The following is a 13377-nucleotide window of genomic DNA, read 5'->3' as shown; positions in this document are numbered from 1 at the left end:
CTTAATTTTCATTGGAGTCATTGGCAGGAATTCCACCTTGATCTACACAATGAGTATCTAATTATCCATCACATTTAGGGTGGAACCAGGAAAAGCCAACCAATTGTATCCTAAAAAGAGGTACATTACCTCGCAGTAAGTCCTGTGCTCCTATCGTCCCCACTGTGCTCACTGATCTCATTGGTTCCTGGTCAACCAATGTCTTTAGTTTAAAATTCTCATTCATATTTTCAAATTCCACCATGGCCACATCCCTCCCTATCGCTCTAATCTCCTCCACCACACAATCTTCAGATATCTATGTTCATCAATTTGGCTAATTGACATAGGGTCATAGAGTGGGCAAGTTTCTTGCATGGGCCCCAATCCACCTCCAATTTATTTGTGGGCAATTTCCCGTCACTGAGTCATTGATCCATGGCCTATCCTGTATTAAATAGGCCAGACTATCATATTTCCCACCATGACGGATTGGAATAAACTCTGCCCCGTTTACAGCAAAGAAGGGAATGTGAAAGATCCAACTTGTGAAGTCCCTTTCAGTTGTGGATATGAACCCTGTTTCCCGCTGCTGTTGCTTCCTCCTAACCTGATGATTTCATAAGTTCCCAATTGCCTAATGCTGAATTTAGCAGTCATTGCATGAGGAGAGCTTTATCCGATAATACAGATTGTTTCTGACCATATCACCTGAATCAGTCACCAAACATCCAGACATCATCCAAGTATTCAGCTGGACATGGAACAAGACAATACACTCAATGACTTTGGGTAATGGACCCTGCTGAGAAAAGAACTCCTCCAGAAATAAGCTAATTATTTCTAAACTATGGACCTGGAATCAGCTTGCTCTGGCCATGTTTGCGTAATTGGCCAGTTTGTGAGAGGCAATAATGTGATGAGCGAACTTAACCAACTTTTTGTTTGAGAAACATTTTTCTCCAGGCCACTGTGAGATCAGAAACTCTGAGTCGCTATATTTTAATCTTCCTACCACCATAATTGCAAGGCTTGGTGGTGATTGTGGGGATCTGGTTTCACAGCAATCAACAGAATCGGAGTCAGTCAGACTGTGGTATCCGACCATAGTTAGCGCGGATCAGAGGACAGAAGCCGGCAATTACCGTAACAGTCAACTGCATCATTAAATCTACTTCTGTCATCTAAATGTGCTGCAATGCAGTCTGATAGGACAGTAGGGGCAAATCCTTCACATTAGCAGCATCACTAACTATAAAACAGGGTTGGGTGATGTGCTGTCCTGTTCTTCAATTTGCTTCCAGACGAAGTTCATGATTGCATATTTCGGTTCAGTTTTGCTTGTCTTTTTTTTTGTTTGCTGCATACTACTGATCAACTGTCTGACAATTTTAGCTTGATTTTTATCTTATGTGAGAATTGTGTTACATTGGCTAAGTTTTTGCGGCAGTAACATCGATGAAACTGACAGCATTCGCCATCATTGTGCCACTGAAACTGACAACAACGTCTCGAATCTGCACACGTGCAGTGAATCACTGCTTGTCCACCGGGTGCGCTGTTGAGCTAATGCCAGACTGCAATCAATGGGAATTCAATTGAATTGATGAGAACTTCCATCTCTAAACTGTTACTCTTGGTGTAAAACTTCTTGAATGAGCTATAACTGGATTGTTCTTTGCAGCATACTCATTTTTTAATTACTGCTAAACACTCACTGGTCCTGAGATCTTATATTTGTGGATCATCAAATTTCTCCAAAATGTTCAATTCCACATACTTTAAAAATATTAAATTTAGGCTGTTTCAGCTTCTATCTTAATATGATATTTAACTTTTGTTTGTTATTTGAAAATTTAAGTTCCAATTGAAGGATTTGAGGGGTTTTAACTTTTTGCTTTGCTGTTTGTGAATACGTCAATGTGATTGGCTGCTTACCTGCTTGCTGGCATCAGTGCTGTGCACACTAAGAGATCTTGACTTGGCGGCAGCTTTAAACTGCTGTCAGGAAAGGGATAAATCATGCCACAGATTTTTGGATCTGTGTTGGCAGCTTTTTCAAGGTCAGCAGCGAGCACCATTACTTTGCCGCTGTCTGCAAAATCCGGACCTTTGATTGGATGCCAACTATAGGCTGGGATTTTACGGATCCCCCTTGCTGCATGTTTTCCGGCAGTGGAGAGGCGGCTTGCCACTGGCTCCAGGTAGGATCCTCTAGTCCAGCTGAAGTCTGTGGTGTTTTGATTGGCTGCCCCACCCTGCCGCCGGGGAACGTCCCGCGTTCACTGAAACCGGAAGATTCTGTTGGCGAAAAGGCTGGGAAAGTTACGTCCTTAGTATTTAAACACTTTAATTAATTCAGAATTTTTTTTTTTTTAGATTTCATTTCAATTGCCTGCATTTTGGGAACAGGAATATTAGGTAAGTCTATTTCATTTTAACTTTCATATTTGTTCATGGGATATGGGCGTCACTGGCTAAACCAGTATTTATGCCAATTCCAAATTGCCCTGAAGAAGGTAGTGGTGAACTGCCTTCTTGAACCTCGTAAGAAGTTTTACAACACCAGGTTAAAGTCCAACAGGTTTGTTTCGATGTCACTAGCTTTCGGAGCGCTGCTCCTTCCTCAGGTGAATGAAGAGGTATGTTCCAGAAACATATATATAGACAGATTCAAAGATGCCAGACAATGCTTGGAATGCGAGCATTAGCAGGTGATTAAATCTTTACAGATCCAGAGGTGGGGTAACCCCAGGTTAAAGAGGTGTGAATTGTGTCAAGCCAGGACAGTTGGTAGGATTTTGCAGGCCAGATGGTGGGGGATGAATGTAATGCGACATGAATCCCAGGTCCCGGTTGAGGCCGCACTTGAACCTCTGCAGTCCATTTGATGTAGGTGCACCCAGAGTGCTGTTAGGTAAGGAGTTCCAGAATTTGGACACCGTGACAGTGATGGAACAGCAGTATAGTTCCAAGTCAGGATGTTGTGTCACTTGGAGGAGATCTTTTAGGTGGTGGTGTTCCCATCCATCTGTTGCCCTTGTCCTGTTAGATAGTAGAAGTCATGGGTTTGGAAGTTGCTGCAAATGGAGTCTTGGCGAATTGCAAACCTACAATGTATTAATCTTGTTCTGATGTATCCAATATTGACTTCCACCTTTTTGTGTTGTATTTCTAACAACTTTGAGGTTTCGCCAGAATAAACCCCTCCTTTTGTTTTGCTGTACCTAATTTAAGGTAGCATTTTTTTTGTCAGGCCATTATTAAGTATATTTTTAAGAATGGTCCTGACTTGCTAAACAACTGGTTTATCGTATATTGATATTGATTCAACCCAGCATTGATATTGTTCTCCTGTTGTGTTATTTAAAACTGACTCTTTGCATTTGAAATTATCTAAGCATTTTTAAAGGAACAATACAGAAGATATGGCGAAAGGTCAGGGCAGTTTTTTTAACTGCAGTCTGAAAGCTTCCCTTTGTATTGTAAAACCAACCAGGCAATTGGAGCTCATGCTGAAGTTCTCAGAAAATCCTTGTTTCGGGAGCACTGTTAGGGCACTACATTGTTTTGAGCGATCGATTCTTGGATCAAGAGGAGTGGAAACAATCTATGGGCAATGCAACAAGAGAAAACTGTGATACAGTGAAGCATCGGCAGAATAAATGAGAAGAATTTGAAGAAAGTGTGAAATGATGAATAGGGATGGAAGACAATGGGCTGTGTTTGCGGACTTTTAAAAGGCGCTTGATAAAGTGCCACATAACAGCTTGCCAGCAAAGCTGAAACCTGTGGATTAAGAGGAAAAGTGGCAGTATGGATATTGTTTGCTGAGTGACATGAACATGGTGAATAGTTGTTTTCCAGAAGAGAAGATGATTCCATAGAATTTACTTGTGCAGAAGGAGGCCATTCGGCCCATCAAGTCTGCAGCGGCCCTTGGAAAGAGCATGCTATTTAACCCTACACTTCCACTCTATCCCTGTAGGCCAGTAACCCCACCTAATCTTTTTTTGGACACTAAGGGCAATTAAGCATGGCCAATCCACCTAACCTGCACATCTTTGGGCTGTGGGAGGAAACTGGAGCACCTGGAGGAAATCCACGCAGACACGGGGAGGACATACGGACTCTGCACAGACAGTGACCCGGCCGGGAATCGAACCTGGGACCCTGGAGATATGAAACAACTGTGCTAACCACTGTGCTACCGTGCTGCAAAGTGATCTTCACTTGTGTTTCCCCAGGGGTCACAGAAGACCACATCGCTTCAGGTTAATCATGGGCAAGGAAACGTCCTGCTGATTACCACGTATCGGCCACCATCAGCTGATAAATTACTACTCCTCCGTGACTCACCTCCTGACTCCATGTTGAGCACCACTTGGAGGAAGCACTTTGGGTGGCACAGAATATACTCTGGAGGACTTCAGTGTCCATCACCAAGAGTGGCTCAGTAGTACCACCACAGACCAAGCTGGCTGAGTCCTAAAGGACATAGCAGCAGGTGGTGAGGGAACCAACAAGAGGGAAAAACATACTTGACCTCGTCCTCACCAATCTACCACCGCACAGTCCTTGTGGAGACAAAGTCACGTCTTCACATTGAGGATACCCTCCATCATGTTTTGTGGTACTATGGCCATACTAAATGGGATAGATGTCAAACAGATCTAGCAACTCAAGACTGGGCACCCATGAGGCGCTGTGAGGCAGCAGCAGAATTGTACTCAACCACATGGACTAGCATAATCCCCACTCTACCATTACCATCAAGCCAAGGGATTAACTATAGTTAAATGAAGAGTGCAGGAGAGCATGCCAGGAGGAACACCAGCCATATCTAAAAATGAGGTGTCAACTGGTGAAGCTACAACGCAGGACTACTTGTGTGCCAAAAAGCATAAGCAGCAAGTAATAGACAAAGCTAAGTGATTCTACAATGAACGCATTAGATCTTAAGTTCTGCAGTCCTGCCACATCCAGCCGTGAATGGTGGGGGACAATTAAATAACTCACTGGAGGAGGACACTCCACAAGTATCCCCATCCTCATTGATGGAGGAGCCCAGCACGTATGTGCAAAAGACAAGGCTGAGGTATTCGCAACAATCGTCAGTCAGGTGCACCTCGGTCTCCTCCGGAGGTCCCAGCATCACCGATGTCAGTCTTCAGCCAATATAATTCTCGCCATATGATATCAAGAAACAGCTGAAGGCACTGGACCCTGCAAAGGCTATGGGCACTGACAATATTCCGGAAATAGTCCTGAAGACATGTGCTCCAGAACTTGTTGCACGCCTAGCCAATCTGTTCCAGTACAGCTGCAACACTGCAACTACTCGGCAATGTGGAAAATTGCCTAGATGTGTCTGTGCACAAGAAACAGGACAAATGCAACCCAGCCAAATACCATCCTATCAGTCTACACTCCATCAGCAAAGTGATGGAAGGAGTTATCAATTGTGCTATCAAGCGGCACTTACTCAACAATAACCTGCTCATGGACGCTCAGTTTGGGTTCCTAGGTCATTCAGCTCCTAACCTCATTGCAGCCTTAGTTCAAACATGGACAAAAGAGCTGAATGCCAGAGGTGAGGTGAAAATGACTTACCTTGACATCAAGGCAGGTTGAAACCGAGTATGGCATCAAGGACCTGAGCAAAACGAGTCAATGAGAATCCGAGCTGAAACTCACTACTGGTTGGAGTCATACCTGACACAAAGGAAGATGGTTGTGGTTGTTGGAGGTCAATCATCTCAGCTCCAGGACAGCACTGCAGGAGTTCCTCAGGGTAGTGTCCTCACCAACCATCTTCAGACCTCACTCAATAACCTCCCTTCCATCATAAGGTCAGAAGTGGGGATGTTTGTGGGTGAATATACAATGTTCAGCACCATTCGCATTCCTCAGATAATGAAGCAGTCCATGTCCAAATGCAGCATGGCCTGGACAATATCCAGGCTTGGGCTGAAAACTGGCAAGTTTAATTTGCGCCGCACAATGCCAGGCAAAGACTATCGCCTACAAGAGCGGATCTAACCCCATCCCTTGACATTCAATGGCATTACCATCACTGAATGCACCACAATCAACATCCTGGGGGGTTAACATTGATCAGAAACTAAACTGGACTGCACTAACCATATTTATACTGTGGCTACGAGAGCAGGTCGAAGGCTAGGAATCCTGTGGTGAGTAACTCGCTTCCTGGCCCCCCCAAATCCTGTCCACCATCTACAAGGCACAAGTCAGGAGTGTAATGGAATACTCTCCACTTGCCTGGATGAGTGCAGCTCCAACAACACGCAAGAAACTCAACACCATCCAGGGCAAAGCAGCCCACTTAATTGCTACCACTTCCACAACCATTCAATCCCTCCCCATTGACGAACAGTAGCAACCATGTGTACCATCTACAAGATGCACTGCAGGAACTTGCCACGGTTCCTTTGACAGCACCTTCCAAACCTCCAACTACTACCATCTAGAAGGACAGGAGCAGCAGATACCTGGGAACCCCAATACCTGGAGGTTCCCCTCCAAGTCACTCACCACCCCGACTTGCAAATATATTGCCGTTCCTTTACTATTGCTGGGTCAAAATCCTGGAACTTCCTCCGTAACAATACAGTGAGTATACCTACACCGTAGAAACTTCAGCGGATCAAGAAGGCAGCTCCTCACCACCTTCTGAAGGACATCTAGGGATGGTGGCCTAATCGGGTACGCCCACATCCCGTAAATGAATTTTTAAAATGTAATTGATAATGGGACGAGTTCTTGATTGAGTAAAAAATGTGGAAATTATAAAGTGAACAAAGCAGATCCTAATCTGAGAACTAAATACAACAGGTTAACCAGAGAGATGAAGCTGAAAGCCAACAACCGGCTAAACACCCAGTGCAAGACTCAGAAGATTGCGACAAAAATATGAAAGATGAGCTTTATTGGAAGATAACAGTCTTAATTTTAGTCTTAAAATGGCTTCAGGGAAAATGGTCATGAAAGTTGTGGGTGAGAAAATGAGGTGATTAAATGAGTGGTGAGAAGGGTATTTTGTTGATCTGTAGAATGCAACGAATATGGTCGATGAATCAGATATGGAGAAACTGCTCTATGCAAATAGAGGGGTGTTTATCCTGGATTTCTTGGAAAATGAAAGAAAGGTTTCAATTGACAAGTTCGAAAAAAAGCCAGGATCCTGGATTGACATTATAATCACAGAGCAGGCTTTTGACATTTTCTTGCAAAAGAGAAAAGGTATGTCCTGTGAATGTAAATGCCAGGAACTCATGAATTTCTTTGCTACTAAAATTGAGACCATCTGACCAGCTGCCTTTGCCATGTTCCTTTCTTTTCCTCGTCCACAGGGCCAGTTTTCCACAAAGGGCCGGGTGAGGTGGGAGGAGAAATACGGGCAGAATTTGAAGTAGGCAGCAACCTACAGGTTCAGGACCATGCATTGCTCCTTTTCAGGAAGGCCTGTGGTATTAAGTGTCAATTTAACTCGGCTGTGGAGGACTTTTCCTGTGATCAAGGAACCTTGATCAGTGTCCCATCCACCAAGAGCTGCCAGCCAATCGGTGGCTGGCAAGAACACAAGAAATAGAAGCAGGAGGAGATAATGGCCCATCAAGCCTTCTCCATCATTCCACTGATCTTGGATTTCAACTCCACTTTCCTTTTTTTTTTAAAGATAGTTTATGGGCAGCACGGTAGCATAGTGGTTAGCACAGTTGCTTCACAGTGCCAGGGTCCCAGGTTCGATTCCCGGCTGGGTCACTGTCTGCGTGGGTTTCCTCCGGATGCTCCGATTTCTTCCCACAGTCCAAAGATGTGCGGGTTAGGCGGATTGGCCATGCTAAATTGCCCTTAGTGTCCAAAAAATGTTAAGTGGGTGTTACTGGGATAGGGTAGATACGTGGGCTTCAGTAGGGTGCTCTTTGTTAGGGACGGTGCAGACTCGATGGGCCGAATGGCTTCCTTCTGCACTGTAAATTCAATGATTCTATGAATCCAAACCCCCCCCCCCCCCGCGACAAAGAGCTCCTGGGGGGGGAAGGCAGGGCGGCTGAAAGAGCTTAGAATGCAATGAGTATGGTCGATGAGTCAGTTATGGAGAAACTGCCCTATGCAAATAGAAGGGTGTTTATCCTGGATTTCTTGGAAAATGAAAAAAGGTTTCAATTGACAAGTTTGAAAAAAGCCAGGATCCTGGATTGACATTATAATCACAGAGCAAATCACAGTGCCCTGGCTTCCGACTTGGTAAATCGGGAGCTGGTGAGGTTGGCCCGTGTGCAGCAGCCCTGGATCTCACGTTGGGTAGCTTGCTCTGCCAGCTCAGGCTCCATGCCCGGATCCTCCTGGACACCAGCATTGTCCTCCCCGTCAGATGAGGCCTGCCATTCTTCCCCCTCCCCCAGCATGTAGCCCTGCTGCTGCACGATATTATGAAGAATGCAGCAGGCCACCGCAATGCTCGAGACCCTCTGGAGGGGCTATATTGGAGAGCCCACCAGAGTGGTCCAGGCATTCAGCCGATGCACTGCTCGATGATGTTCCTGGTTGCTACGTGAGCGTCATTATAACAGTTCTGTGTCTCGGTCTGTTGCCTCCACACAAGTGTTATTCGCCATGACCTCAGTGGGTCACCCTTGTCGCTCACTAGCCAAGCGTCATCAGAGGGTGCTCATCGAAGGTGCCAGGAATTGACAAGTGAACGAGGATAATGCGTCAGGCACACTGCCTGGATATCGGATGCCAACGTGCATGATGTGCAACTGGTGGTCGCACACCAACTGCACATTCATGTGGTGGAAGCCCTTTCTATTTATGATGGGAACCCCTTGTCAAATCGGTACTCGGAGCACGCCATGCATGCCAGCAATTGCCATCTGGACCGGGGCAGGCCAATGTAGGGCAAATCCTGCTCCCAGGCATCTTGTTGGGCCAATGTCTGATGCCCAGGTGTATAGGGAATCCGTGAAAGCACGGATGAACTTGTGTTGATATTTGCGCGATTCCACGCAGGTACAAGCTCGAGCCTTGGCATAAATATTCAGGGCGACTATCATCTTGACGGCCACCGGAAGCGCGTGTCCTACTTCAAACCCCCGCAGTGCCAGGTGCACCACCATCTGGCACAGGTCATTCATAGAATTCTGCATTGTAGGGATTGTATGAATCTAATCTGAGGTGGTGCATGGCCTCCCAGCAAACCCGAGAAGTTTGACATTTTTTTTCCCTTGGTCCCCCTCAATGGCTATGGAACCTGGATCCCGTGCGGAAATACTTGCACCAATTCCCAGCATTGCGGAGGGCTGGAGAATCGCGGAAGGCTGGAGCATCGTGGAGAGCTGGAGCTTTGCGGAGGGCTGGAGCTTTGCGGAGGGCTGGAGCTTTGCGGAGGGCTGGAGCTTTGCGGAGGGCTGGAGCTTTGCGGAGGGCTGGAGCTTTGCGGAGGGCTGGAGCTTTGCGGAGGGCTGGAGCTTTGCGGAGGGCTGGAGCTTTGCGGCGGGAACGGAGGGCTGGAGCTTCGCGGAGGGCTGGAGCTTCGCGGAGGGCTGGAGCTTCGCGGAGGGCTGGAGGAGCTTCGGGCTTTCAGCCTGCGAATGATATTAAAATCCATCTGATGTGTTGGGTACTCTGGATCTGTGGAGACTGCGTTTACCTTAACAGTAACATAGACAGACTACCAACACTTGTAATAGTCCTCGAATCTGTAAGCGGAGTGAGAGGCGAGTGGAGGAGATGCGAGGTTGCTGACGTTGAGGAGCTGATAATCGTGGCCCAGGGATGCAGAGCATTAAGTGCGTGGTGGTGGGGGACGGTGCCGTTGGAAAGACCTGCCTGTTGATCTGTTACACCACCAATGCCTTTCCCAAAGAGTACATCCCAACCGTCTTTGACAACTATAGTGCGCAGATCACGGTGGACAGTCGGACAGTTAGTCTGAACCTTTGGGACACTGCGGGTCAGGAGGAGTATGATAGACTCAGGACTTTGTCCTACCCCCAGACCAATGTCTTCATCATCTGCTTCTCCATAGCTAGTCCCCCATCGTACGAGAATGTCCTCCACAAGTGGCATCCCGAGGTGACCCACCACTGCCCAGATGTGCCCATGCTCTTGGTGGGCACCAAGAAGGACCTGCGGAACGACCCGGAAACCATCAAGAAGCTGAAGGAGCAGAGCCTGGCACCGATCACGCAGCACCAGGGCAACGGGCTGGCCAAGCAGATCCAGGCCGTGAAGTACATGGAGTGCTCAGCACTCAACCAGGAAGGAATTAAAGAGGTGTTTGCCGAGGCTGTGAGAGCTGTGATTAACCCAACTCCGGTGAAAATCAGAAAGCCCTGCGTACTCTTGTGAGGATGGTTCCTCCACCCCCCCCCACTCTCCCCCACCCACTCCCACCTTGATTTGCCGCACAGTCAGGACATTTGTGATATCAGTGACTCTGGAATATCACTAACGCTCGTTGGGAAGAACTCTACTTCGTCCAGTTTGAGAAGGATTAGCCAGATTGACATCTCCAATTGGACTGGTTCCTATTTTCCCCTCCCTCCCGCATCAATCAAATATCCAGGAAACATTTGAGTATTTTGGGATGAGTGTGGGAAGGGGTCCTCATTGCTGTCCTTGTCCCCTCCTCACTTTGCTGAGCAGGCAGACTCTGTGGATCCTCCATCCTTTGGCCTTCCCTCCCCAGAGCTCATCCCAGCTGGACATTCCCTATATTCCTTTTCCTGGAATAACACGTTCCTGAGGGATTGTCCACATCTCCCTGTTGGATGAGTCTCACCTTTTAGCCGTAGTAAAATGGATTGGCCATGATAAATTGCCCTTAGTGTTGGGTGGGGTTACTGGGTTATGGGGATAGGGTGGAGGTGTTGACCTTGGTTGGGGTGCTCTTTCCAAGGGCCGGTGCAGACTCGACGGGCCGAATGGCCTCCTTCTGCACTGTAAATTCTATGATAATCTATGATAATCTATGAATAGTACACTATTTTATTAAGATAGAAACTGTTGAACATAATTTCACTGTGGGTTAACACGATGTTAGATTAAACTAAAGACCTATGTCTGTCCTAACCAGTCTATGCACTCAGCACATGGTGAAGATCTGTGCTGTACGCTGTAAGCTCTGTCCTTCTGAGAGGCTGCATCCCAAATGAGCGGGAAAACTGATGCCCTCTGTCTTTATAGTGAGTGTGCTCTGACGGGTGATTGGCTGCGGTGTTGTGTGTGTTGATTAGTCTTGCTGTGTGTCCATCAGTGTGTGTGTCTGCACCATGATATACTGGTGTATATTATGACACCATCCAAATTGCAGTTTACCAAGGTGCCATCGGCATTGGGCGTGAAGCTCGCTGCTGCCTCCGGCCAGTCCCATTTTTTGGCCAAAGCGCAATTCTCCACTGGATCGGGAAACCGGCTACTGATGGTTGGCAATGGAAAATCTAGCCCATGTTGTCTGTAGTTATTCCATTAGAGATATAAGTTATTCGTGTTGTTGCAGGAGTCTCACACCTATTCGACTACAGTGTTCCTCACTCCCCAACTCACCAGATGACATTTAGTTTCAGTTCAAGACGTTATACCAGCTACAGCAGGAGAGCTAAGCATCCACTAGCTGAGAACAGGCATATTGCCATGGAGATGGGTAGAGTTTGGTGTGATTTAAAAAAAAAAATTTTGAGTGTATCTCTGTGAATTGAGTTCAAGCATCGCTTGGTTAATGTTTGGAAAGCAACTGAGAGACTGCATCAGCTTTGGGTCTTGGGTAACTTGTAGCTCCTTGAAAGTCGGGAGTTAAAATCAGACCTACAGCAGCGTAACTGCTAGATCTATTGCCCAGCTTGCTATTGGGAGCTAATATTCAGTATGAGACCGAGTTGGTAAAAGGGGATAAACAACTGGAATATTTGTTTAGTTGGAAGCTAAAGGTAGAACTCTCAGAAGAAGGGAGTTAACCTTGTTGCAGCAGGAGTTCAAGAAGTAATCAGCTTGGTTGCAGTTTGAAAACAGAGCATCAAACTCTTGGAAACCAAAGGTGTTTTTTGATGCTTTAGGTCACTGCACAGGAGTCACAGGGAGGCCCAGGCCTGATCTGTGAAATCCAGAGTCATCAGGTCAGTAAAGGAATTGTTGAGTTGTTTAGTCAGAAGCTAATGGAAGGACCCCGATGAAATGTTTTACCTTGGAGAATCACCTGAACACTGAACAGAAATCCAAGTGGATGTGGAAAACTGTGATATATCTTTGATTTGGTACCAGAGAAGAAGTGAATCAACCGTCAAAATTCTGTAAAATAAGGGAACTAACTGTTGGTTGGATGTGGGATGGTGGGAGGGGCTGGGAATTAAAAAGAACAGAGTTTAAAGCACAAGTGTTTGTCAGCTATTGTTTAGAACTTAGCGGTGATTGTTTTGTTAAATTTCACTATATAGCCATTAAAGTTCTTGTTTAATAAAATATGGAAACTTGTGGAATAGTTCTTTCCATCGATCACTGGAATTTCTTCTTTAAACATTAACAGTCCCGGCAGGATCATAACAAAAGCTGATCCTCTTCATGCCGACCCTCTGTTGGGTTCTTGATTCCTTCCACTTGTATCCTGGTGGCCCTCCCCTCTACTGCATGTGGAGGGGCAAGTGGCTGTATTGAAGGCAGATGGTGTTGGTGTTACCCCACAGAGCATGTTACAGCAGCAAGCTCCCACACCACTCTAAAGGCTGGCGGTTTGGCGGGTGAAGTGCTGGTCAGGTGAACCGCTCTCCGAGGAGCTGGCAATCAGCTGCCTCCACGTAAATATCAGAACAAATATGTCTGAAAATTTATGAATGCCTATTTTTATTACAGGGTTGCCTGGCACAGTTGCACATGCTGGACTGCAGCCATTTTTGGTTTCATTCATAATTGGATTCTTTATGCAGGTAGGCAATTCAGAAAGTGACTGCTGTAAATAACTGACTTGAAATTCAACACTTAACGGGAGCTGTATCCTAACGTAAGTAATATTTTGTGTACAAGGAAATGCTGTAGAGTTCTGCCAGGCTAAAATGTTTCCATGTGCGGGGAGGTCTAACGCTCCACGTTCTGGGAAACGCTAAAAGCCTTATTAAGAGGGGAAATCATTGTTTTCAAAGCGCGAAGAGATAGGGAGGAAAGGGCGGCTAGGCAGCAGCTGGTCGACTCCATACTGGAGGTAGACCGTAAATACTCCGAGGCCCTGACCGTAGAGCTCCCGGCGGAGAGGAAAGAGCTATAAAGGAACGTTGATCTGCTCTCCACCAGGAAAGCAGTGCTTCAACTCCGCCAGGCACCTGGGACCCTATATGAACACGGAGACAAAGCCAGCCGCCTGCAGCACTAATGGGACGGCCGTTT

At 46.5% G+C, this 13377-nt stretch overlaps 2 protein-coding genes across 2 annotated transcripts in view; both read left to right on the top strand.

The window, feature by feature from the left end:
* Positions 1-13377, top strand: part of LOC140389035 (uncharacterized) — a 338021-nt gene that overhangs the window by 70473 nt on the left and 254171 nt on the right. The window contains exons 2-3 of the mRNA XM_072473199.1: positions 2359-2400; positions 12850-12923. Of these exons, the coding sequence (XP_072329300.1) occupies positions 2359-2400; positions 12850-12923 (116 nt within the window). The remainder of the gene's footprint in view (positions 1-2358; positions 2401-12849; positions 12924-13377) is intronic.
* On the top strand, positions 9702-10467 carry LOC140389823 (rho-related GTP-binding protein RhoG-like). Its single transcript, XM_072474371.1, has one exon. The coding sequence runs from the start codon at positions 9781-9783 to the stop codon at positions 10354-10356; it is 576 nt and encodes a 191-aa protein (XP_072330472.1). The 5' UTR covers positions 9702-9780; the 3' UTR covers positions 10357-10467.

This window comes from Scyliorhinus torazame, chromosome 14 (genome assembly GCF_047496885.1).
Source record: "Scyliorhinus torazame isolate Kashiwa2021f chromosome 14, sScyTor2.1, whole genome shotgun sequence".
Lineage (NCBI taxonomy): Eukaryota > Metazoa > Chordata > Chondrichthyes > Carcharhiniformes > Scyliorhinidae > Scyliorhinus > Scyliorhinus torazame.
Note: the sequence above shows the minus strand (reverse complement) of the source record. Positions and strands in the feature narration are given on the sequence as shown.